Consider the following 27,415-nt stretch of genomic DNA (forward strand, 5'->3'; position numbering starts at 1 on the left):
TGTATCAAAATAAATATTTATTAACATTTCAAGCTTTATGTACATATGCCTTTAAAAGGAAATGTGCAAATGTGAGGAATCACAAAAATCCACTTATATACCCTCTCTCCCAACATAAGTACAAATGAGCATTCAAGATCAGTAGTGCCCCACCATCAGAACACAGTCTGTCAGAATGAACAGAGGTAAATAAGTGTTTTAAAACTCTTTCAAATAGTCTCCTTTAGAGCAGCAACTCCAAAGAGTACTAAGAGGCCAAAAATACCCAGAACACTGTGTTTTCCAAGTTACCCTAACTTTTTAGAAGCGGTATACAAATATATTTCCATCTTTTTGTCCAGCCAACAAATGAGAATCTGTACCTGACCATTTAACAAAAGACCAATTCTGGCCAGAGACAGGAGGAAGGAGAGCAGTGCAGTGACCCAAGAGTAAGTCCCAAACGGCAATGGTTCCAGAAGTCAATACCGCTGCTGCGAAATGGTCTTTCACGTCGCCTTCCAGGAACCTAGCAGCAAGCACAGAAGAGACAATTCAAATCACATATCAAAAACAAAAAAACATTAAAACAAAAATAGGCCAAAACCACGGTCTCTAAAGCAACAAGAACAAAGACACGTGGGAACACGCGTGCGTCTGTGTGAAACCCTAGGACTGCTGGCCACGATCGCTAGCGGCCCTGCCTGTCTCTCTGATGCACCTCTGTATCTCCCCACAGCAGCTCACCGTGGCCTGCTTCCCACTCGTCAAACCAGCCGAGCCTGGCCTCACCTTGGTGTCTCTGCTTTTGCTTGTCCCTCTCCCTGACAGGTCTAACCCCAGGGCACAGCCTGGCTGGGTTCTGGTCATTGTTCAGGCCTGTCGCCCGCATAGAAAAGTCACACCTATTCAGCAACCTGAGCATGCACACACACATACACTCTGCTCCCTGTCTATCGCAGCAACTTCTTTTTACCATCACAGCAATGTGAGATTGGTTGCTTCCATATCTGTGAGAATATGAATGTGAGATTCTCGTTTCCATATTTGGGGGCTGTCTGTCCCACAGAAAATGTAAACATCATGAAACAAATCTGGCTGTCTTTTTTAAGACGGAGCTCTGCAGTCAGCTACCAGGCTTTGAAAGAGTACCAAATTCTAACCACTAAACCACCAGGGATGGTACTGGGATTTGAATTCTAACAAAGAGATGTGGGACCCCAGCAAGTATTTAACTTCATCAGTAAAATAGAGATACACGATATGAGTATCTACTTCATAGGACTGCTTTGAACTTTAATAAAACAGTTGATATAAAAAGCTTAGTGCAGTACTTAAGAAATGCTTTGTTGTTCAGTCGCTCAGTTGTGTCCGACTCTTTGCAACCCCATGGACTGCAGCACACCAGGCTTCCCTGTCGTTCACCATCTCCAGGTTCTTGCTCAAACTCACGTTCATTGAGTCAGTGATGCCATCCAACCATCTTGTCCTCTGTTGTCCCCTTCTCCTCCTGCCTTCAGTCTTTCCCAGCATCAGGGTCTTTTCTAAAAAGTTGGCTCTTTGCATCAGGTGGCCAAAGTATTGGAGCTTCAACTTCAGCATCAGTTCTTCCAATGAATATTCAGGAGTGATTTCCTATAGGATTGACTGGTTTGATCTTGCAGTCCGAGGGACTCTCAAGAGTCTTCTGCAGCACCACAGTTTGAAAGCATCAATTCTTTGGCGCTCAGCCTTCTTTATGGTCCAACTCTCACATCCATACATGACTACTGGAAAAACCATAGCTCTCACATCATACGTGACTACTGGAAAAACCACAGCTTTGACTAGATGGACCTCTGTCGGCAAAGTAATGTCTCTGCTTTTTAATATGCTGTCTAGGTTTATCATAGCCTTTTCTTCCAAGGAGTAAGCGCCTTTTAATTTCATGGTGCAATCATCATCCACAGTGATTTAAGAAATCCTTAATACAAATTAATTATTCCTCACTGCCACATCACCAGTGCCTTGTAGAGGGCCTGGTACACAGTCAGCCCTACGTGAATATTGTGAGTGAAATGAATGATATATTTTATCCCTGGCTCACACCCAACTGTTTTTTTTTTTTTTTTTTGCACCCAACTTTGTGTAGCTGTCTCTTAGCTCATCTTTTGAAAATCCATAACGTTTTCCTTGACAGTCTCTCCCCAACCCTCTACTGCCAATTAAAGTGCCCTTCCATCCCAAACAGTGCAAGCCTTCTGGCATTATGCACAACAAACAGCAAAGAAATTTGTTTCTTTTTTCTTTTCTTTTTTGAGCAGAGAAGAATTTACTATAAGGGCCAAGCAAACAAGGAGAACAGGTGACTTGTGCTCAAACACCTGAGCTCATTATTTTCTAACTTCCATGAGATTAGAAACAGTAGTGTTTCCTACAGGACTGGCACCAAATAGGCTTTCAAGATTTGCTAAACAAACAGGTTTGAAAAGGAAATGCTTGACCATGCACCTGCAATTTCTGGGCCAATGACTATGCTTCTCTCTTTATATTCAAGAAAACAAGTTTTATGTAAGCACATATTACAGATGAGAGTTCTGAGGTTCTTATTGCGCCAAGAACACTTGCAGAAATGCCACAGCTGGCTACATACACAAGGAGAGGGACTTTTAGAACACGCATCACCTAGCAAGCTTTGCACAAGACTGAAAGAAAGAGAAATACACATATAACCATCAAGGTTGCTCACCCCTGTGAGTTACTAAAGCCAAACTTTGTGATCCTGATTTACTAGGTCTATTTTCATAAGTAGTATTCAGAAATGATACCTTCGATGTTGCTTGCTTCACCTAAGAATATTAGCACTACTTCAGAGCTTTATATAGCTCAGAAAACTGTTGGGATGCCCGTAACTGTGGCATCAGTAAATAGATCTTCTCATCAGTCAACAGATAAAATATTTATCAAAAGATAAATATCAACTGCCTACATGATGGAGGTACAGTCAATATTTCAAAGTATATATATCTTCTTTTTTTTAATTATTTATTGATTTCATTTTTGGCTGTGCTGGGTCTTTCTGTTGCTACACGCAGGCTTTCTGCAGTTGCGGCAGCAGAGACTACTCTTAGTTGTGGTGCTTGAGTTTCTTACTGTGGGGCTTCTCTTGTTGCAGAGCACAGGCTCTAGGAAATGGGCTCAGTAGTTGCAGCACAGGCTTCACTGCTCCATGGCATGTGGAACTGTCCCAGATTGAACTTGGGTCTTCTGTATGGGCAGGTGGATTCCTATCCACTGTACCACCAGGGAAGTCTAACAGATCTTCTTAAGTGCATTTAGAACTTCCTTAATTTAACTTTTATGGAAAGAACATATACGGTAAGTTTCTTGTAAAGAATATTAATTACTCTGAAGTGTTTTGGTGTGGGGAAAAATAAGGCTTGACTATACATAAAATACCTATCTGGTGCCATATTGGTGGGCAATCATAGGATGGCGGGAATTTGAACTTTGACTCAGATCTGGTAAACTTCACACTTCAACCTACTTCTTAGTATTCTTTACCATGATCTGAAGTATTCCATGTTTCCATTCACGTCAGTCACAGAAAAATATTTGGTTTCTATGTATGCACAGATGTTTCTCACAATGTCACACTCATTAGACGGCAATCACACACTTGCCTTCCAGCTTGCCCGTGAGGAAGGCAGTAGAGCATCACACCCCTACTCAGGGTTGTCTTCGGGTTAATCACAATCAGCTGAAACACAGGGCTTCCCGATAACTCGTTCTCTTCGGCGCAAGGGTGACTCAGAACAACAAACAGGAGCCCCTGATGTAGGAGAAAAATTAACGACCAAATAAATCATCAAGAGTATGTGGCGGGGGGGAAGAAAGCATTGGCAGAGACAAAACTACAGAATCACAGGAACGGCCAACAGACTCTTAAGTCTCGAGGCTTTAATCCCTGGATCACTCTTTTTCAGGCAGAACCTCTGAGGGGACCACTGAGCTGGACTTTGGGCTTCTCCAGCACAGGGCTCCCCATGACTTTACGGCCAGTCTTTGTAGGTGTGAATCTAGCTGACTTACCAGCTTCCTCAACTTTAGAGCCTACTAACATCCATGCCATCCACCTGGGGAAATGCTGGTGTTAAGAAAAGAGGGCATAGAAACACTTGGAGGGAGTCTTCAAACCAGAAATGCTCACCTGTAAGTTGGTTTTTGAAAATTTGGAGCACATTTTCCCATAAAAACAATCTTTTCAGTGGTGAGAGGATTTTCAGGACAGTTTTCAATAGCCTATTTACTTATAGACTAAAAATGACCCAAAAAAGGCACCGTCACCTATGGTTATTTCTGTGGGAAGATGTGTTACAGACCTCCCACGACTTTAAAATTACATGTTCTAATAATAACATCTTTGTGTATGAAAATATATATGTCACACATATGTATAAACACACATGTACATTGTTGAAAGTAATTATTTCAGGGGTAAAATGGGAAAGTAATTATTTCGGGGGGTAAAATGGGAAAAATTAATTACTGGGCCTTAAAAAAACAACTGAAAGTCAAAAAACGTTAAATGCTATGCACTTAACTAGGGGTTGGCAAACTCTGGCCTACAGGTCAAATCCAGCTCAGTGCTTACCTTCGTATGGTTCATGAGCTAAGAATGGTTTCTGCATTTTGAAATAGTTAGAAAAAAGAGGAAGAACATTTTGTGTCACATGAAAATTATATATGTAACTCAAGTTTCAGAAAGCTTTATTGTCCAAAATGTTTTATTGGCACAGTCACATGATTTGTTTATGTTACCTCTGGCTGACCTGGGGCTGTAGTGGTACAGGAGTTGTGACAGAGACCACATGGCTTGCAAAACTGAAAATATTTACTAACTGGCCCTTCACAGAAAAAGTTTGCTGATTCCTATACTGATCTATTAACTATTATTTCTGGAGGTTGGCTTCATGGTGACATTTTACTTCCTATATCATACATTTCTACATTAAATGTTTTAGTATCAAACAGGTATCAACGTAATAACAAAAATGTAAAATTATTTAAATGCTTAGTAGGGGTATTTAATCATTCCAGAGATGAACTTAACCCTCTTATTTTAGAATAAAGAAAGTCAGCCCCAAGATGATGGGATAGGTTATCTAAGATCACACAACTGTTGAGTTCATTTCCACAAAAGTTGCTAGGCTAGAGGGAGATGCACCCTGTGTGTTAAGAGCCTGTGCGTGCTGATGAGCGCAGGGCTGCCACTGCGCTGGGCAAGTCAGTCTCCACTCAGCGCTGAGCCGGCTGCTTCTGCCTCTGCTTGTGGCTCAGCAGTCCCTGTTACTCAGGCAGTTACCTCTGACTCCTGGACAAGTACCTTCAGCCTGTTCAGATGTTAAAACTGGACTGACACAGCCCCTAAGAAGCTGTGTTTGTTTCTATACAGGAATGCTAAAGCCTGAGGGAAAAACATGTCAAGGACCCTTTAATCACTCTCCCTAAGGGGATTCATTCACATCATAAATCATTTATGGCAATGTGGTTGGGAGCCAAATCTGAAAATCAGCATATTGTTTCTAGGTACAGTCTAGAAATCAAGGTGTGCCCTTAAGTCATACAGTCAGAAATTTTACCCAGTCATATTGTATGATCACTTGTATGCACTCATAAATTTCAAGAAAGAGCAAGAAGTGCTATCCAATTTTGAAAAAACAGGCACCAGAGAGGGCCTAGTAATTATGACTTACAAAGTTATTGCTCTCATTCAGTGCGACCAAAATAACACACAGACTAGACACAAAATGGTCCCAGCAGATCAAGACTTACCATTTCAGAGTAAGCTTTGTGGCAGACTGAAGCTTGGTAGGAAGCATCGATGTGCATCTTTTTCAGGAGCTGACCAGTTTTTAAGTTCCTTGGACACCAAAAATAAATAAGCTCATACCATTCTCCCAACAAACTGGTTTTCATGTAATATTCTCTTATGTATCACAGCATCCTTCAGGAGGTGACCAAGGGAAAAACTAAGGGACACAGGACCTTAGTTCTGATTAGCCACTGATTTGGCTAAAAACAGAACTACAGTTTAACTTTGCCAATAGTGTAATTTGATAGTTTAGCTTTAGACTGAACCTGCTAATGCCATTAGGGATAAATCTTTTCAAATTCAGGAGAAAAGTTTTCCAGGATCTCACTTCACTTGTACTGAAAGTAGGCACAGGGCATAGCTCTATCATTATGATCTTATCACGTTTCTTGTTATACGACTAAATTTTCCATGGAAGTCAACGGTCAGGAAACCAAATGTGGTTAGGAGAGAAACCACACCTAGAAGAGACTTGTAATTATATCTCTATAATATGTTGATATTAGAGCTAGACTAAGATAACAGAGAGAGAAGGGAAGACAGAGATGGAATAAAAAATGGAAAAAGGAAGACTGAAGAGGGTGAATATAAAGAAAAAAACGTTTGTTGGAACCACTCCTTAGTTCTATGAGGATGTGTGACACTGACTGACTGTTCTACCATGTGACTCCACTTATGAGAAACCCTGGGTTTTTGGCCGTACCACATGGCATGTGGGATCTTAGTTCCTCAGTCAGAGATAGAACCCACACCCCCTGCAATGGAAGCCCAGAGTCTTAACCACTGGACCACCAGGGAAGCGCTGAGGCGTTGCAACAGAACTTAAAGCAACTGTGGGGCTGCACATACCCCTTAAACTTAGAACTTAAACTGATATTTAGAACCTCTAAGAATGGTCCCTTCCTGCCGGGAGCCGGGGAGAGGCATTCCGCTCGTGACAAAGGTCATGAGGAAGGAGGCTCGGCATACGCAAAGGCGGGATCGAGCCTCAGGAGTCCCCCCAGATATTCTCGAGCATCTACCCCCAAAAAACCAGAGTCTGCCTACTTTATTGCTTTGTGCTCTCACCTCTGACTTTACTGGGGGCTGTACCCTACCACCATCTCGGTCTCTCTGACAAAGAGTTAACTTATAGCTCCAATTAATAAAAGTTCCTGGGCAATTAGGAGTGTTTAAATCCAAACCCCTCAGATAGCTCTCTAACTCGCCTGACAAGTTTACCCGGACTCCTACAGCTACGCATACGATTATTTACAGTCTCCCAGCCTCGAGAGGCACGGGAAGCTTAAGATATTCAAATAGCTTAGAGCCTCTCAGAGAGTTAGAAACTGTCAGAATAAAACTAGTAAAAGATTTCATTGATGAGCCAATGCTTGTTGCCAAGTTTTCACATCCCCTGTATTGTATCCTTGAATGTGTATTAATTAATATAGTTGGTATGTAGAAAAAATAAGTAGTGGCCTTGGTGTTAGTAACTTTAGACCCTTAAGGTAATAAGTTCTTTCCTTTGTTGTAAACCCATTACACATCCGCCCCATAGGAATGCAATTTTATCTTCGGAAGATGGCGCCAAACCTTAAAATAATTTCTCTTAGGGAAAATAAGTCTTTGTTGATAAGTCCTTGTCAAGAGTCATAAAATGTTAATAGGCCTTCTGGCCAGAAGATGATGTAAATCACCTAAACCATTTGTATATGATAAATTTACAGGAAAGAAACCCTGGTTTTTGATAAGAATCAAAAACTGCTGACTTTGCATCCCCTATTATCCTCTATGTGTAACTTAGGGTATATAAGCCCCTGTTGAAAATAAAGCTATGGGCCTTGCTCACCAACGCTTGGTCTCCCCATGTCATTTTACTCCTTAACTTCCAGCTGAGTCTCCATCTGGAGCGCGGATATCCTCTGCGACCATTTATTTGCCTGGGCTTCTAAGACCCACTTGAGAAGGTGTCTAAGGTGGGGCACCTTCCGCTATTCGAGAGGGCACCTGCGGCCTCCGTGGTCAGAGCTAACCTGGTGTCACGGGTTATATTGATTTTCCGTGTAAACCAAGCTACTCAGCTTCTTTTCTCCACTGAATTTTCCTACTGAGCTATCCTCATTCTATTACTCTTATATCTCTAATTAACATTTGAATAGGTCGCCTAAGCCGTCTCTCCTTCAAATACCCTGGATCAGCCGGGGCTGGTCCCCGGCACCTTCCCAGCCTCGAATTCCACTGTGATCCCTTATTTACAAAATGCCAAAAGGCTGTTATTAGAAAAAGAGGGAAACTGAAGGATAGAATGAAAAAAGGGAAAGAGTAGGAACAGCTGGAAAAGAATTTTTGTAATGAAACATCAGGGAAATGGAAGGTGGAGAAAGCAAACATGGACCCCACTGAAGGTTTTATTTGGTGGGGGGGGGAGGGATGGGAGAATGAGTATGTGTAAAGTGATAGTATAAAATATAATCTGGAGGTTGAGTACTGAGACTAATCACTAGATTATATTAATAGTTTAGGAGCCAAACAATGAAGGGCCAGACTATAGAAACAGCAGACAGAACAGAAAAGACAACATTAGCAAAGAACGTTGTCTGAAATAAGACCTGCGTGCAGAAACCCTGGGGCAAGTGCCAAAGATGGAAACCTGGTAGGTTAGGTCAGGGTCAAACTCCAGAGGCTCCCTGGTCGGTGGGGGGGGGGGGGGGGGGGGCGGGGGGCGGGGGGACAAAGTTTCTCTCGGGCCACACTTGCCTAGTTTATTCCTAGAGGGTTAGGGCTGAACGATGCAGAACGGGCGCGTAGGAATGACACTCATAACTTTCTCTCACCAAGACCCATTCTGGCCTCAAGGGAGTAATTACTGGAGGGTCTTCTGAGAAAAAAGATCAATCTCTTCTCCTACCACAAACTAACCTTGCAAGTGAAAAGGCCTGGTGTGGCCCTCCCCTGTGGTCAGGGAAGAGGTGGCTGGGGACTTCCACTGTCATTTCCCTATCACAAATTTGTTCCTGTGAATCATCTAATCAAAGAAGTTTACACATCCAGTAATTCTGGATTGTATTCTAGACACAATGACACATCATATAAACTCTGCATGCTGCTCCTCCGAAGAATACTGATTTTGTTTTTAACTCTATAGCCAACAGTTAAATTGGCTAAACTCAAATTCTAAATGCTGAAAACCCAATTCAGTTCTCTTTGCTTTACCTTTTGCTTCTGCATTAAAAACAGTATTAAAAATCAAGCCTTTTCTACCAAAGCAGTTTCTAAGCAGCCCTTCTGCATATTATTGAATAATCCATGTATGCAGTTTAAAGGTCAGCCAGATATTTAACTAGAGTTCAGGGCTCCTTCCGGAGAAGGCAATGGCACCCCACTCCAGTACTCTTGCCTGGAAAATCCCACGGACAGAGGAGCCTGGTGGGCTGTAGTCCCTGGGGTTGCAAAGAGTTGGACACGACTGAGCGACTTCACTTTCACTTTTCACTTTCATGCACTGAAGCAGGAAATGGCAACCCACTCCAGTGTTCTTGCCTGGAGAATCCCAGGGACGGGGAGCCTGGTGGGCTGCCGTCTATGGGGTCGCACAGAATCAGACACAACTGAAGTGACCTAGCAGCAGCAGCAGCAGCAGCAGCAGCAGGGCTCCTTTTCTGGCTGTCTATTTTTCGAGATTTTTCTTTCTTGCTTTCTAGCTGCTGCAATCACCTTGATTTCTATCCTTTGGTCCTTCAAGGCAGTAGGATAGAAGTTTTTCTGTAACCAAGTGTGCAGACTGGGGCCTCACCTTCGAACAGGAAATTTGCCCAGTGACATTTCCTTCCTCTATGTATTGAATTTCCTCCAGTATATATTTTTTTCTCCCTCTTTAGTGCTTTCAGATATTTGTTCTCTATCTTTTGCACAGAATTCACAAGTATTTGAAGCAGAAGAGTTAATCTCAGAAAGCTACTCAGCCATTAACCAGAAAGAGTACATTTTTGACAGCAATAAAATTTCACTTATTTTAAAGTAGTCTGCTTGGACTATTTGAATTAATATGATGTTCTCATTAAGATAAGTATATAGCATCTGTTAGTAAACAAATGATAACACAATCATATTTACAGAGTTTCTTATTTAATCTTAATAATCCTATGAAATTAAGAGATATATCCTTATATTACAGATGAGAAAAATAGCGCTCTCAAAGGGAAGCTTACCAAATAACAATGTTGTTCATTATAGTGGTACCAAGCAGAGCTTCCTGCATCCCTTGAACCTCAGCAAAAGTTAGTATGGTCTCCTCAGGGGGCATCAAAAGCTGTTTTTCTTTGCTTCTGTATTAAAAACAGTATTAAAAATCAAGGCTTTTCTACCAAAGCAGTTTCTAAGCAGTCCTTCTGCATATTATTGAACAATACATAATAGACACTAACCTAATGACAGAAAAAAAAATTCACCCAGAAAACATGTGTATTCTAAATATTCTACAATGAACATATACTTTCACATTGTCTATGTGGATATATTGTAAGCACCTCATATTCATCATCTCCAAAATTAAACTTACCAGCTCTATCTTTAAACCTGTTTCTTTCAGCACTGCTATCTCAACTAACTGTTCCACCACCTACCCAGTGAGCAACCCAGCACTTGGACTTTATTCTTATCTCTTTCCTCTCTATTTACTCAATCACCAGGTCCTAATGACTTTACTATCTCATCTCTCTCAAATCCACTGCTTCTCCCCACCTCCACTAACATTTTCCTAATTTAAGCAAACAATTATTTATTTCTTGCCTGTTTTATTGCAACGCAGTTCATGCAGTTGCAAACAGTTGGACATGACTTAGCGAATGAACAATTTACTGCAACAGGTCATGGATAAATAAGACAAATGAGGTTCATACCCTCTGTTATTAGGAAAGACAAATAAATCCAATAAAGTGTAATGAGTATATGAAAGACATAGAAGATGTTATGAGTTCTGTTTTTAACATGTTGAATTTGAGGTATCCATGAGATATCTAATAAACAGGCATGTAGGTCCAGAGGTTGGAAAGAGCTCAGAGTTAGAAATATGTTTGCAAGCAGCCAGGATTCAGATGGTACCTGAAGCAATGGAAACCAAGTATGTGGAACCAGGTAAGTGTATAGGATCTTGAGGTATCTGTAACACTTAAAGGACATACAGAGAGGTCAAGGGAGACTGAAGGAAGAACAGACTACACTTTCTGAGCCTCTCTGCTCCCTGCCCTCTTCCCTGCCACGTCTGGCTCCACCTCCCTACACTGCTTCTGTATAACAGCCCAGGACAGAGGCAGAACCTGCTGAACTACACATACAGCAGAGAAAACAAGATGCTACTGATTCAACTTTCTCTGAAGCCCTGTGATGAAATCATTTTTGATCTAATAGTAAAATCAACCAATGCTTTTCTTCAACCAATGCTTACCCTCCATCTTCGGCAACTGTCATCATTTCGACTTGCTGATCACAAAGGGTCCTACTGCTACTGACGAGCCTCCTCTTTGCCAGGCCAAGCACAGCTTTTATATTTCCAGAACTCAGGAGCACTTGCTTTTCACTTTTACCGTCGGGAGAACAAAGTAGTGCCCTAAACCACGTATAAGGGAAAATGCAGAGCAGACAGGAGCAAGCCTTTAATATGGAAGACTAGGCTCAAACTTTCAAAGGAAATTTCAGTCAGGGATGTCACTCTATTGATAGCTTTTTTCAAAATGAATCTCTCTTTGGACCTAAATTTAGAGTCTTTCAAGACCCAAGCCTAGGTTATAATTTGCACGCAAAACTCAAAACAAGCTGACAAAGATCCAGGTAAAGAAAAAAAAACACGCCTTGAGAATTACGTACCTGATTTCTCTGATTTCCAAATTTCCCAAAGCCACACACACAAGATTGCAAACATCAGGCACTGCAACTATCTGTAATACCGGAAACTAAATAAAACAAAGCAGCCCAAAATTATATTTGGTTATTTCATTTTTAATCAATCTAAATTTTCCAAAATTTGTCACATTTCTTTCTACTGTCACCGCATCTAGTTTCAAACACTTGAAACATTCAGCAAACATCCTCTTTTTACAAGATGTAAACTCAAATAAGCTACATGCATGATAATGTTTACCGTGGCATTAATTTAACATAATAAATGCTTCTAGCAATGGGAGAATAATTAAATTCTGGTATGTGAACGAATGGAACAATATGCAACCATTTAAGACAAGTTTATGCACTGAACAAATATTTATGAGCAGCACTCTGCCAAACACACTGCTACTGGCTGTGGGTATACTGGAGAACAAGAACGAAATTTGCTAAGACAGTCGATCTTAAGCGTTCTCACCAAGGGAAAAAAAGGAAACCGTGAGGTGAAATGCTGATTAACCTGATTATGGAAACGCTTTCACAGTGTGTATGTACATCGAATCATCACACTATGCACTTTAAATATATTACATTTGTCAATTACACCTCAATAAAGCTGGAAAAATAAAATTAAACAAGTAAGTAGGAAGAATATGTAGAAACAAGCAAACATATTTATATGGTAAGAAAAGACAGACTTAAAAATTTTAAGCATATTCAGACTGCAACCATGTAAAATATATACCAAGGTAGACAAGGACAGAAGAAACTACAGCTAGAAAAAAAGCAGAAATAACATTTTGGTGAGAAGTATCAGCAAGTTTAGAAGTCAGAATAGACATGAAATTTCAAGCTTCTCCAGCAGGTACAGTGTAAAAATCCACCTCTGGATAAACATATGATAAAGCATGATATTAACTTTAGAATCTACATGCTGGGCATATGGGTGCTCCCTATATCACTTTCCCATATATTTGGAAATTTTCATAATTAAATACTGGGGGAAAAAAACATCATTTTTCTGCTCTGTCTTGCATAGTCACAGATCCCATATTTTTGGTAAGCTGCCCATCTGTATTACCATGCAACTGATTGAAAAGCTCTCTTTCAGCTATAAGATTCTGATTTACCTCTGTGAAGTGCCAGGAATAAATTTTTTCCCACTGCCAAGCATCCAGAGGTTTCCAAAGAGAAACGACGTATTCACAAGCAGTTATGATACACGGCTCTTTGAAACCAGCTATTTCCCACCACGTGGCACTCATATCCACAGAACAAGAACCTGAAGGATTCTGACACAGAATGGCAACAACAACGGCGTTAAAGGGATTCTTGGGCGCAGAATAAACATGAACAGTGACGGATTACAAGGATTAGATGAAATACCAACTGAATGTAATTAAACTTTCATGCAGATCAAAAGAGATTTGTGGGTCTTATGTAACTACAAAAACTGCCCATACACACTCACAATGATAGTTTTTAAAACGTGTAGCTCCAGACTGGAACAGATTCAGATTTAACCTTCAAAACAGACCATAAGAACTAATTGAAACATTAGTTCCTTAAGAACAGTTGGAAATGTAACATTCTAATGAAATACCCATAGGTTGAAGAGGGAATAAAACTGAAACAACATACTATTTCTAAATGAAGATGCAGAATGTGCTGGCCAAAGCAGTGCTTAAAAAACTCCTATAATTATAAAGGTGTTAATATTAAAAATTAATACCGATTAAAGTAAGCAAGCAGCTCAAGAAGTTAGTAAAAGAGTAATGAAATAAGCACAATGAAAAACAGAAGGACTTACTAACAATAAAAACAGGAAAAAAAAAAGAAAGAGGAAACCAAAAACTCAATTAAGAATCAACACAACAAAAAACTAGGTTTTGGGGAAGACTTACAGAATGGACAAACCTCCTAAGTCTGATGTAGGAAAAAAAATGCTTTCAGAGGGCTTCCCTGGTGGTCCACTGGTTAAGAATACATCTTGCAATGCAAGGGACACCAGTTTGATCCCTAGTCCAGGGTGATCCCACATGCTGCAGGTCAAGTAAGCCCATGCACCCTAGAGCCCAGACTCCACAATAAGAGAAGTCACTATAATGAGAGCCCACGCCCAGCAACTAGAGAGCAGCCCCCTGCAAAGTGCAACCATAGAAAAGCCTGTGCGTAGCAACAAAGACCCAGCACAGTCAAAAATAAAGCAAGTAAATTAAAAAAAAAAAAAACCACTTTTAGAAATGGAGAGTGAGGAGAGGCTTAACTGTACATACCCAGACCAAAAACTATAACAACAACTAACTTTTTACCTACAAATTTGAAAATATGAATGAAATGGCTGATTCCTTTCAGAAGCTGTTATTAAAATTGATTTAAGAATAGTTTAAAAACAACATAAGTGTATTTTTTACAGAAAAGGAATCTGGGACCCAGAGGCCAAACAGCTTGTGCCAGGTCACATAGCCAGTGATCCGGAGAAACAGTTTATGTGGATTTAAATCTTTTTTTCCGACACCAGTTGTTCTCAATTAGGGGTGGCGATTTCGCAACCCTCCCTAGGGAGGGACAGTTAGCAATATTTAGAGACACTGCTGTCATTACTGCTGGAGTGGCGGGGCGGTTATGACTGGTAGAGACCATGGCTGTTGCTGAATACCATACAATGCACACAGGCCAGTCCCTAAGAATAAAGAATAATTCAGCCCCAAATGTTAATAGTAGTAAGACTGAAGACCCCCGCTGTGTACCATCCTATTTCAAGTATAAAAAGTTAACCAGGACATGGGTCCAATTCACTTCACAGGATTTACCAGAATATTTATATTTCTCAGAACCATATACATCACACAGCCTATGGAAATTAACCATTCACTATGTTATAATCGAGAACTGTTACCCATTTTCTTATAAAGTAAGTGATTCTTCTAGAAGTACTATATTATTTGGGTAGGAGAGTCATGAACGACCCCTCTCTGTCAAAATGCCTGATTTAAACTTAGATACAAAGTCGAGCTCCCAGCTTAAGCTTTTCTTGGCAATAGCTTGACATAAAAACTTCTTTAGAAGATCTCAGAATATATATAACAGGTAAATATTGTGAAAAAGAATTTAAATGTTTTTCTGAATCTATTTTATCAAGGATCAAATTCTTCTGAATTTTCCAACCAGTTCATTGCATTTTTCATATGTAAGACACAAGAGATAAATCTTCTGACCTTTAAGTTTGAAACCACGTGTAGGGTGCCCGGGTGTAAGCTACCCCAAGCAGGAACCTCTGCTATTTCAGTCTGTGGAAACAAAAGTCACATCATTAATGTATACATTATACATGGTATCTGTCTGTAGCACTCATTCTTCAAACTATTTCCTTTTATTTATTTTCTATATTGTTTGTTTTATTTTCTATAACAGCAGCAAAGCTCCAAATGCAACTGCTTCATGAATAACAAAGAGAACAGCATCCCTTAAAAATACACATATTTTAATTAATCCTAACTTCCCCAGAATGAACTTAATATTTACAGTGAAGTCATATCAAAGAAACATGGTAAAACATTTTAAAACACTGAGGAACTGAGTCCATGTTCACTAAGACACTTCATTTCTTCAGAGAAAATTTCATGAAGGATGCAGTCTGTACCTGCTCAGCAGAATGTCTCTGTGATTCCTGGAGCTGACTTGCTTCATAGGTGAAAGACTCGGTGGGTAGAGTTGTTGCTTGGGGACCAGAGTCAGGGTCACAGGAAGGCTGTCCTGCTCTTCCTGCCACATGCTGGCTGCTATCTAATTTCGAGGGTCTGCTCCAGCTGTTGCCTTGTTTACGATTGCCAGCCAGGCTGACTGTGGCTTTTAAGTGAGAAAGACGGGGTGGAGAGCAGGTTTGTCCAACCACCTCTGCAGACACCTTTTCTCTGTGAGCTTGGGAGCCAAAAGCTGGAGTAGCGCCTAATATGGGGAAAGCAGGTGAGCACAGCTCTGCTGTCAGTCTGTCATTATCATCAGAGGCAACAGAATTCAAAGGAGTAAAAAGTAAAATGGATGAAGAAAGGTCCTTTCCCCGAGGCTGGCTTCTTTGGCTTGGCATTTTAGGATGTGCCTTTCCTGGTAGGGTAATTAGTTCCTCTTCCATGCCCTCCTTTTCTATATTGCTTTGTTTAGGGCTTGGTTCCTCCACAACAATGTAACTTTCCCCTTTAAGATGCCCCTCTCCATGTACTTTTGATCCAAAAGTCTCCATCAGCTTTTTTGAGCAGGACTTCAGTTTTTCAAGCTTAAGAGACCCAAAGTCTTCGTCAGGTAACTGAAAGTCTGTGATTTTGAGAAAAGACGACAGATGCTTTAAACTTAGCATTCTGTTCTTACGAAATGGAGCACTGAAAGCATCATCATCCGAAGAGAAATAAGCGTAATTACTGTAACAAAGGAAGTCCTCTTTTTGACAGTGACCTTCCTTTCCTAAAACAGAAAGCAACAACAAAAACAGATACTCACCAATTCCCAAGAAAGAGTGAGTTTCTAAACTCCAACATCATGCAGTGTTTTCCCACCCAGGACTCTCAAACTTCTGTGGACAGTTCAACAATCAGACACAGGTTAGTGCATACTGAGCAGCTCTCCCTCTGCAGGACCAAACCCAGTGTGGTGCTGACAGCGCTGGCTGGGACCAGTCTGGTGCCAGCTCCGCCACTGGTTCGCTATGTTATCCTGGGCAAGTCAAATTCACCTCATTTCCCCTTGTCCCTTCTGAGGGAGCTGGGTTAAGAATCTCTGAAGTCCTTTCTGATCCACAATTATCATTTCAACAGGCTATCAGGGTACAGTCTACAAAATGCTGGCTCTTCTCATTGAAGAAAACATAGTTCCCTTTTCAAACAAAGATTAATTTATTAGACTTCAAGCAACAGGAGCTCTGTATCATTCAAAATGTAGCTGCATCCAATACTTTATAAATGGATAAGAGAGCTGTGCTACATGTACACAATGGAATATTACTCAGCCATGAATATGAATGAAGTGCTGATATACACGCTACCATGTAGATGAATCTCGAAAACCAGCTAAGTAGGCGAAAGCAGCCAGACACGAAAGGGCACATACTGTATACTTCCATTAATATAAAATACCCAAAATAAGTAAATCCACAAAGACAGAATACAGATTAGTATTTGCCAAGGACTGTCAAGAGAGAAAATGGGGAGAAACTGCTTAACGGGTATGGGGTTTCCCTTTGGGATGATGAAAATGTTTTGGAACTACACAGGGGTCGTGGTGATAAAACACTGTGAACGTAACTAAATGCCACTGAATTGTTCACTTAACTTAAAACAGTTAACTATGTTAATATGAAGGTTACCTCAAGAAAAAAAAATGTTCCATGTACCTGTAGGTTACTGAAATCACAGTAGATTATTTCAAAGTATACAAAACAACACTTCAAGCTTATTACTAGATTGTCCTGCTTTCCAATTCCTTTCTTGTTGGCATAAAAGATGATGATTTTTTAAAAGAGTCGTGATTATTTTTTAAAATATTTTAAATTTATATATTTGGCTGCACTGGGTCTTAGTTGCAGCATGTGAACTCTTTTAAGTTTACATGTGGGATCTAGTTCCCTGACCAGGAAATACGGAGTCTTAGCTAATGGACCACCAGTGGAGTCCCCATGATTATTATTTTTATTTAAATTAATAAATTGTGGCTCATAAGTCAAAGCCTGTCCAATGGTACAGAGCTGCTGGCTGCCTGTTTCTGTAAATAACGTTTTATTAAGACACAGGCACATTTACACATTGTATATGGTTATTTCCACATTACACTTGAATAGCTATGACTGAGCACAGACTGTATTTTCTATTTGGCCCTTTATAGAAAGTTTGCTGAGCTCTCACACAGAACTGGAGTGAATTATCTAAATTCTGTGCTCAGTTTATCAGATACATCTCCCGAGTAAATGAATAAAGAAGTTTAAATTATAACTTGTCACTTCATAGCCTCCAAAATCTTGTGTCCCATGAACCTCAGAGACACTATTAGACAGTTTACCTCCCAAAGTGGCTCAGACCTGTTGCATTTTATTACACAATTATTCCTAAGGGAATCTGTCAATGAATTCTTACTCTGACATTGATTTTATTTCAAATATACTTCACTGTACTAGTTACTTCTCCCCATGGATAAAAGACTGTATTATAGTTGAATAAACACTAATTTCAGGTAAACATCCAACACAGTTTCCCTCTCAGTGTCAACTTTTTCAACCATATTTGTGAACTCTGACACCATGCAGCCAGATTTGAACCTTGACCCTGTGGCTTTAAAGACACTTTGATCACCTGGCCTTCGATTCCCCATCTGTAAAGTGAGGATAAAAATATATTCTGGGCACTTCTCTAGTGGTCTAGTGGCTAAGGCTGCACTCCCAATGCAGGGTGCCTGGTTTTGACCCCTGGTCAAGGAACTAGATCCCACGTGCTGCAACTGAAAGATTCCATGTGCTGCCAAATATATAAGAGTAATAAAAAAATAGATTCTGCCTCATGTACAGTTGGTGTGATGATTCAGTAAGTATCTATATAACATTTAGAAAGTGACGAGCATATAGTGTTAGCTACCACCATCATCAGCCACCACCGCCAACCACATCTCGATTTACCTTTAATTCTCTTCTTACTGTGAACAATTGCCTTTTCATTCTGATCTTTGTGCAAGGCAATTTCTTCCTTGGACTTCTTAACACCTGATGTGCCAGTAGTTGGCAAAAGTAGTTCATGGTGATCTAACAGAGAGGTGCACGCTGACTTTCTTCTTCCTCTGCATTTTTTACCTGATGGCTTGGTAACTGTCTTCCTAGAAAAGTCATCTTCTGTGGAGTCAGTGGAAAAGCTGACTTCAGTTAATGAGAGCAGTTTCTGGGGACTTCTTGAACTTGGTTGTTCTGCGTGTTTGTCAGACACCTTAATTTCACTTTGCTTAGTTTTTTCGTTGCAAACATTGAATTTTTTAGCAGATTTCATACTCTTATTTTTAAAGCCTTTTTTTCTGACACCTAAATGACTCTGAATTACAGCCTCCAGTGCTACTTTCCTCTGGCAACCTGACATGCGCCGTGTTGTCCTAACGTAATATTCTGCAGGAAAGAGAAGGCCTTCAAGCACTGTGCAAGAATGTATTTGATCTTCTGTAGAAACAGGAGAAATTACTTCCAGGCTAAGATTCTTAGACTGACTTAGAACTTCCTTTTCCAGAAGACTTTCATTTCTACCACCGAGAGCATCATTGGGAGATTTAAGAGACATCTCTGTGTGATTTTGTTCTTTTAAGTTTTGGTTTTCATTTTCTACTAAGTTATCACAAGTGAGTTCATTTATAAAACATGAATTATCTGCCTCTAAGTTAGGACTTCTAGCTGCCTGGCCACTTGTACTTCCAGCTTTGTTTACCTCTGGGTTATCTGTAGAGACAGTAATTTTTTTCTTCTGTACCTCTAAGTTTACAGGTGAAGCAGAGCTAATGTTTCTTAAGCTGTGAGTAGTAAGTTCACAGTTACTTTTAGGACACTTGTGTTCGAGGCGCTGACTGTTACTGCTATTTGAAGGTGTAGGCAGAGGAAGAGTAGTCGCCCTGGGGAAATCATTTCCTCTAAGGAGGGCATCAACATCTCTCTGTGGTTTGGTGCTTGGTAAAATTAATACACTCCCTACATTAGTTTCTGTAACTGGTGCTGGAGAATTTGGAATGGCACATTTAGGACTTGAAAGGGGGTAAGTTCTTAGTTCAGTTACAGGTGTTCTAGGATTTTCTCTATTCATTTTTTCCTGTTCCTTTAGTCTTTTTCCAGAGAGTATGAGCGAATCAATGTCAGAGAGAGATTCTCTCTCCTGTGAAATATATGTTCTCTCCTCTTTCTTTCTTCTCCCCAGCAGCTTATTCTGCCTTTTCTTAGCATCAGGGCCATTGACCCTGAAAGGAAAATGTTCCTGATTATCATCTGATCCTTGTATGCGTGATCCTTCCACTGAGACACGTCCAGAGCTAAACAACTCAGGCTTAATGTCAAGTGAGCTGGGTGTCTTTTCTCCAGTTTCTTCATCGACATGGGTGTTGATTTGCAACGTGTCACGAGGAGATACTGTATTTTTAGGTTCTGAAGAAGAAAAATTATATAGTTAATATTTTTAAAATGAAACAAAAACTACCCCATATTTATTTTTAAATATTACATACAAATATTACCAAACATTTATTTAACATAGAGTCGATGGTATATCATTTAGGCAGATCAAAGTAAGTTTTTAATAATCTTACAAACTACAGTAATATTAAGTAAATGTAACAAAAATGGAATTGTGCTGGAAAAATGATTTTCAAACTAAACAATTATCTATTCTTGGGACTTCTCTGGTGGTCCAGTGGCTAAGAGTCTGTGCTCCCAATGTTAGGGGGCCCAGGTTTCATCCCTGGTCAGCAAACTAGATCCCACGGCTACAACTAAAGATCCCACATGCTGCAACCAAGACCCGGTGCAGCCACATAAATTATAAATATCAAAAAAAGATTATTCTTTATTGCAATCATCTTTTCTTAGTTTTTCCTTCTTTAAAACTTTACTGAACTACAACTGACAGATAAAAATTGCACAGTTAAAGTGATGCTTTGATATATGTATACACTGTGAAATGCTGGCACAATCAAGCTAACTAACATATCCATCATTTCACATAGCTATGATTTTTTTGTGTGTAATGAGAAGACTTAAGGTCAGCTCTCTCAGCAAATTTCAAGTATATAATATAGTATTATTAACTGCTGTCACCATGCCGAACATTAGCTCTCTAGGACTTATTCATTCTGCATAATTGTAACTCTTAACCCTTTGACCAACATATCCCCATTTCTCCCATATCTCACCTGATTTTTTACTTCATGTCCCTTTTTGGGCTCAATTTTCATACCACTTTTCTATTTCATTAGTTTTTGATTTTATGATTATAAATTAGCTGACTTTTAACATGAAAAATGACCATTGTTTTTTATTAAAGTATTTCCAGCCAGACTTTCATCTTTGTGCACATATAAACACTTAACTAAAAAAAAAAAAACCATCTTTCCATATTTAAGCAATAAATATAATTTCTAAAAGTTAAAATAGAGAAAAAGAGCAACTAAATAAGCAATCCAAATAAAGTATAGTTTCTCACTCATAGAATGAGAGAAAATATTTACAAACCATGTATCTGATAAGGGTCCAATAGCTAGACTATATGAAGAACACTTACAACTCATCAATAAAAAGACAAATAACCTAATAAAAATAGATATTTCTCCAAAGAAGATACACAAGCACACGAAAATATGTTCAATATCATTAGTCACTAGGAAATGCAAATCAAAACCACAATTAGATACCACTTCATATCTATCAGAACGGTTATAATTTTAAAAATAGAAAATCACAAGTATTAACAAGGATGTGTAGAGATTGAAACTCTTGTGTGTTGTGGTAGGAAAGAAAAATGGTACAGTCACTGTAGAAAACAGTTTAGTAGTTCCTCAAAATTAAACACAGAGTTATCATACAACCCAGAAATTTCATTCCTAGGTACACATAGAGAGAACTGAAAATATATGTCCACACAAACAACTTGTACATGAATCTTCACAGCAGCATAAAAGCCAAAATTCATAACAGCCAAAAAGTAGAAGCAACCCAAGTGTCCATTAACTGATGACTAGATATACAAACTATATCATATTATATTATGGCTCATAGTTTCATTGAGTTACACAAGCCCCTTCACCACAAGGCTGTGATCCATGAAGGGGAATGAAATATTATTCAACTGCAAAAAGGAATGAAGTACTGATGCACGCTTAGATGAACATATAGATGGATGAATAAAGGTTGAAAACATTATGCCAAGTGAAAGAAGAGAGTCACAAAAGACCACATATTGTATGGTTCCATCTATATGAAAGGTGCAGAGAAGGAAAATCCACAGAGACAAAAAACAGATTAGTAGTTGTCCAGGGGTTAAGGGTAGGATGGGTACCGGGTTTCTTTTTCAGATGGTAAAGGTGTTCTGAAATTAAGACAGTGATGATGGTTATACAATCTTGATGACAATTATACAAAGGAGCAATGAACCGTAGACTTTAAAGAGTCTACTGTTACTCCGTATCTTCTGATCGTGACAAAAAGAACCACAGCTAGGAGATTTCCCTGGTGGTCCAGTGGTTAAGAATCTGCTTCTAAGGCAGAGGATGGGGGTTTGCTCCCTGGTTGGGGAACTAAGATTCCCCCACGACAGGGGACAACTAAGCCCGTGTGCCACAACTAAGACTCGATGAAGCCAAATAAATAAATATATTTAAAAAGAGAATCACAGGCAAATTTACATGGGAGATGAGTAATAAAGTGTAACAGAATGGGCTAGCTTTACCTGTGTGGGTTAGCTGTGTTGAAACTTCCTGCTGGAGTGAGGAGTCTTGTTCTTCCACTGTTCTCCTAAGAGAATTTTTAAACTTCTCGGCTCTTTGGGCACGCTAGAGAAAACAAAAGCAACTCAAAAAACAACTTTATGAAAAAGAAATAAATTTTTGTTAACAACTTAAATAAAGAGCTGTCTTTATATACTTTGTGGCATTAACACCAAGTTGAGAGAATGTGATTTTACTTACTTGAAGGCGGGCCAATGTCTTGGTGTATTCCCTTTTCAGGAATGCTAATTTTTCTTTCAACTGGAAGAGGAAAAACACCAAACAAAACTGAGCAGGTGGGAAAGAAGGCATTAGAGAGAAGGGATGCAGGGCCTATTGGATACCAGCGTGCAGTGGTCAGCAGGTCCCTCAGCTGGAGGTGGGGAGGAAGCAGCACTGCCTTACTCTACTTCCAGTTCTCACAAAACATCAAGTTTTCTAATGCATCGCTGCCTAACTTGTTCCTATCACCTGGAGCAACTCTCCCCAACTTACTTTGCTAATTCCTACTGATTCCTGAAGCCTCGGTTTAGATTTATTTTCTTGAGGGAAACTTCTAGGGAAGTTTCTAAACTTCTAAGTCCTTCTCCAAATCCAAGTTAGGACTCCACCTCTCCTCTGTGCTTGCTTTATCACAGTACTTACTATACATACTGTCTGTTCACTTCTCTGTTTCCTCTTACCTCACTGTGAGATCCTTGAGGGTAGCAGGGGCTATCATCCTCAGACAGTCATTCAACTTATGAGTCAGTTATTGATCCAGGTATCTCCAGCACCAAGAACAATAACTGATGCCCACTATGTTGGTAATAGTTCCAGATGCTACATCTACAGAGGGGTCAAGGACACTGCTTGTAGGCAGCTTACATACAGTGAGGGATACAGATAGTAAGAAAACAAACAGATAAGATGATTTCATGTGGTAATCAACACCTAGACAAACAGAGTGATGGGAGGGTGTCTGGGATGCAGGAGAATGGAATACTTTAGAGACAGTGGCCAGGGAAGCATTTCTGAGGAATACCATATGAGCTCCAACCTGATGGAGGAAAGAGCTAGCTTTGGAAAGATCAGAGGGAAGGCAATTTGTCCAAGATCACACAATTTAAAACCAGCACGACTCAAACCATGCAGTCTGGCTCTAGGGTCTGTGCTTGTAACCTCTTCTCACAGCTTCGTACTTATCACCACCCTTATCACCATCTGAGAATTACCTTGTTGATTTGTAAATGAACTTTTCCACCACCACTGCAAGGCAGGCTGGGATGAGAGGACGGATGAGTTATGGTGAATGAAGAGTTTTAGCACCATGCTTGGAACAGCCAGTGCAAGATACATTCACGTTAATAACATCTGTCAGTTCCCTGGTGGCTCAGTGGCTAAGACTTTGCCATCCCGATGCAGCAGGCTGGGTTCCATCCCCGGTCAGGTAACTAGATCCCACATGCCTCAAGGAAGATATAAGATCCCATGTGCCACAACTAAGAGGGGGGCAGCCAAATAAATATTTTTTAAAAACCACAACGTCTGCTGGCACAAGCACAAGTTGGCATGTATAAGGACAGTCAGAGCAGCACTGTCGTAGAAAGAAAACCTGCAAACAAAAGGCTCTCAGCAGAGAAACATGTAAAGAAAAGATGCCACTTCCATTTGTAGGATACTACACAGAATTTAAAAAATAATTTTAAAAAAGGTAAGTAAACATGACGCGGGGTCCATCCCTCGGTTGGGAAGATCTCCTGGAGGAGAGCACGGCAACCCACTCCAGTATTATTGCCAGAAAACTTCTATGAACAGAGGAGATTGGAGGGCTACAGTCCAGGGGGTTGCAAAGAGTCGGACACGACAGAAGCAGGAGCAAACAAGGACTCATGTGGATTTTAAACACGGAGAACCAAAACGGAAGTTGCAGAACCATTTAGATCATACCATTTATGAACATTCACCTTCCTCCAAAATACATAACTACTCTTTGGTGATTAAGAGAATACAAACACGCCCCTCCACACCTCCACCACCCGCCCAACATGCACACACAGGCACTCAAAAATATCTGAAGTCCAGATGGTTGAGAGATTTACTTAACGGGGCGGGGTGGGAGAAGCCAAAACTGAGAGTGTGCAGGGTGGGGTGGGGAAGATGTCAAAGGGGACCTTAGCTTTATCTACAGTTTTACATTTTGTACATTCGCATTTCTGCTGTAAAGAAAATTTGTTCTTTAAACGCCACTAAGGGAGCACGGCTCTCTCCCACACTTTAACTTCCTGTGCCCCCTCAATCCAGAGAAAAGCGTAGGTTAGAGGTCACTGCCGCCCTTGGACGGTCAAAGGAAGCAAAGACAAGCCTAAAATCCTGGGATAGGGGGTCAAAATCTGAGTCAACCTTTCCCGCATCCCCGGCACCTTTTCCTTTTCTTCACAGCTGAGGGTTTTCCCAGGAGGCTCTTCCATCTGACCGGCGGCCAACAAAAAGAGCATTCGTCGCTGGCCCCAGGCCTGCGGACAAAAACAGCCCGGCTGGCCCTGGGCCCCAAGGCAACCCGGGGAAAGTTTGAGGAGCCCGGGAGCACGGCAACACGGGGTCAGATAGCCCACGCCGCACGGGCGCGCCAATAAACCTGGCCAATCACAGCCGCCGCTCGGCCTGCGCACGCGCAATCGGAGACGGCAGAGCAGTGGAGTGAGGCCGCCTAGCGGAGAACCGAACTATGGATGATAACCCCGGCCTCCCAAAGCGGAAGTGGTGAAGCCGCCGGAAGTTGCCTGAGTTCCAGTCAGAAAGACCGGCGGACGGACTTTGACAGGAGCCAGAGCTGGGCTTAGAAGTTGGTGGTCATGGAGTTGGGCGAGCTGCTCTACAACAAGTCCGAGTACATCGAAACGGTGCGCGTGTCCAGACATCTGCCCTCCCCTCTCCAAGCCTGCGTTCTCTGAGGCCTCCGTCCTGTCTCTGCCCCACCCCTGGTTCTTTCGGCGTTAGTCCGAGATTACCTAATGAGAGTTCACGTATAGTCTGGTTTTGTTGTTTATTCCTTGCATGGTCAGTTTAGGCTTTTTTTAATTTTAATCTACTCCTGATTTCCTCGTAGAGATAAAATGCCTTCCAGAAAGCAGGACAAGTCTCATTCATTCTGATACTGATTACAGCTCTGGGCTTCAGGCCTTGTAAAAAAAAAAAATTTTTTTTTTTGTTAAACTAATATGTGGTGATTTATTACTATGTGCTGAGGACTGTTATTCGTTTTTTGTTTTTGTTTTTTTTGTGTTTTTTTTATTCGTTTTTTTTTTTAATAGTCAATACATGATGTATGTAAATTGCTCGAAATGGGTTTAGTGCTCAATCAGCATTACTCTTATCTTTTCATTGAATTCTCACAACTCTGATATTGGTAAAGTCATTATCCTAGTTTTAGGTCTGTAAAACTGAAGTATAGAAATGAGACTCAATTCATGTCTGCTGCTGCTAGCCTATGTATGTACCACATACAACTTCTGGATCTGTTCCTTGAATCCCTAGTTTCCTGATTCATCCTTGCATTTTTGATATTCTGGACTCATTCCATTGCAGACTTCACCCATCTCAAGTCCTGTTCTCTGCAATATGAGCTTTCTTGGTGGAAATTTGTAGCCTAGAATCCACTGATTTTGCTCACCTCTGTTTTCTTTCAGGCATCTGGGAAACAAAGTTAGTCGCCAGTCTGTGTTGTGTGGAAGTCAGAACATTGTTCTTAATGGCAAGGTAAGGGACAGAGTCAGCCCCAAGATGCATATTTCTGCTTTCTTTCCACTCATTATCAAATCAGCAAGGCAGATGAAATGTTGCCATGTCTCCTATTTATTGATGTACATTCTAAAATTCTGTTTTAAAAAGAATTCTCCAACTTGGATTTATTGGATACAAAAAAAGATTCAGTAAATGGACGCAGCAGAAAGCCTTTTTCCTGTTATTTCAGGAATAAAATACAATGGCTTTTTTTTCATCACCCAGAACTGAAATTATTATATAGTATTGTAGTGTGTTCTACATTACAGGACACAAAACATAAATTTTATTGTAAAAACTAAAGTGATACTGATATAATTATCCGTTTACTAATTAATGGTTCATTATTAATCAAAACTCTTAATTTGAGAATCAGGAAAGATAACTGAAATATGAAATCCTTTTGAAAAATGGAATGTGAAAGGCTTAGAACACTTCAGAACCAGAGAAAATATCAAGGTATATTTGAGCTTGACAAAAACTGAAGTCCATAGTTTCTTCCTGCCATTAGGAACACTCAATTTTCCTTGAAATATTAAATCTCTAACTTCTAGGGGTAAAATAATTTCACTATAGTCAAAAGATCACAGATATTTTCAGTACAGACACAATTACTGTCTCTATTACTGTCTCTATACCATGAGATTTAATGGAAATATAGTTTGGTAGTTAAATATAATTAATAATTATAGATGCACTGTTTCTGCACCAAATTAGAAAATTGAATTAACTCCATCTGACTCATTAGCAAGTATGTGGAGTTTTAAGTGTATGATTCATTGACATTTGTATGACATTAATGTAATTAATGACAAATTAATACAAAATTAATTTGTAATTAATGTAATCATATACTTAAAACTCCACAGTGTTGTGCAGTCATCACCACTATATCTATTTCTAGACTTTTTTCATCACCCAAACAAAAACTCTGTAAGGAACAGCTCCGATTCCCTTCTCCCAGGCCCTGGTAACCTCAATCCACTTTCTGTCTCTATGAATGTGCCTATTCTAGATATGTCATTTAAGTGGAATTATACAATACTTGTCATTCTTTGGACTGGCTTATCGCACTTAGTACTATATTTTAAAGACACATCCATGTATAAGAATTTTATTCTTTTGATGACTGAATAATACTCTACTGTGTCTATGTACATCTTATCTATTCATCTGTTGATGAACGTTTGGATTGTTTCTACCATTCTGCTTTTGTGAGTAATGCTGCCATGAACATTGGCATGCAAAGATCTATTTGAGTTGCTATTTTCAATTATTTTTGTATATACCTAGAGGTGAGGTGGCTGGGTCATATGGGAGTTCCATTTTTTAGCTTTCTGAAGAACTGTCAAGTTGCACCATTTTACAATCCCATGGCAATGCAAGAGAGTACCGGTTTCTCCATATCCTCACAAACATGTTATTTTCTCTTTTTCTTGGATGTGAGTATGAAAGGTATTTCATTGTGTTTTTTTAAAGTTC

At 40.0% G+C, this 27,415-nt stretch overlaps 2 protein-coding genes across 10 annotated transcripts in view; one reads left to right on the forward strand and one right to left on the reverse strand.

Moving 5' to 3' along the window:
- On the reverse strand, positions 1-24,732 carry PALB2 (partner and localizer of BRCA2). 9 transcript variants are annotated; one of them, XM_024984732.2, is made up of 13 exons: positions 24,554-24,732; positions 22,373-22,432; positions 22,135-22,237; positions 18,348-19,838; positions 15,336-16,150; positions 14,911-14,982; positions 12,823-12,984; positions 11,678-11,763; positions 11,259-11,420; positions 10,024-10,140; positions 5,794-5,881; positions 3,642-3,790; positions 1-508 (listed from the first exon to the last, which is right to left on the reverse strand). In XM_024984732.2, exons 4-13 carry the CDS (start codon positions 19,501-19,503, stop codon positions 301-303), a joined length of 3,015 nt encoding a protein of 1,004 aa, XP_024840500.1. In that variant the 5' UTR covers positions 19,504-19,838; positions 22,135-22,237; positions 22,373-22,432; positions 24,554-24,732; the 3' UTR covers positions 1-300. The 9 variants fall into 9 exon arrangements, with proteins under 9 accessions (XP_024840500.1, XP_024840501.1, XP_024840502.1 ...); XM_024984733.2 differs by having other exon boundaries at positions 22,855-24,732; XM_024984734.2 differs by lacking the exon at positions 24,554-24,732 and adding an exon at positions 23,386-23,468.
- A 196-nt stretch (positions 24,733-24,928) lies between these two features.
- The window catches only part of DCTN5 (dynactin subunit 5), a 28,974-nt gene continuing 26,487 nt past the window's right edge, over positions 24,929-27,415 (forward strand). Inside the window, 3 exon segments of the mRNA NM_001024484.3 lie at positions 24,929-25,053; positions 25,840-25,847; positions 25,849-25,909. Coding sequence (NP_001019655.2) covers positions 25,006-25,053; positions 25,840-25,847; positions 25,849-25,909 — 117 coding nt within the window. The 5' untranslated portion in view covers positions 24,929-25,005.

The sequence above is a fragment of the Bos taurus genome, chromosome 25, assembly GCF_002263795.3.
Source record: "Bos taurus isolate L1 Dominette 01449 registration number 42190680 breed Hereford chromosome 25, ARS-UCD2.0, whole genome shotgun sequence".
NCBI classification, from domain to species: Eukaryota; Metazoa; Chordata; class Mammalia; order Artiodactyla; family Bovidae; genus Bos; species Bos taurus.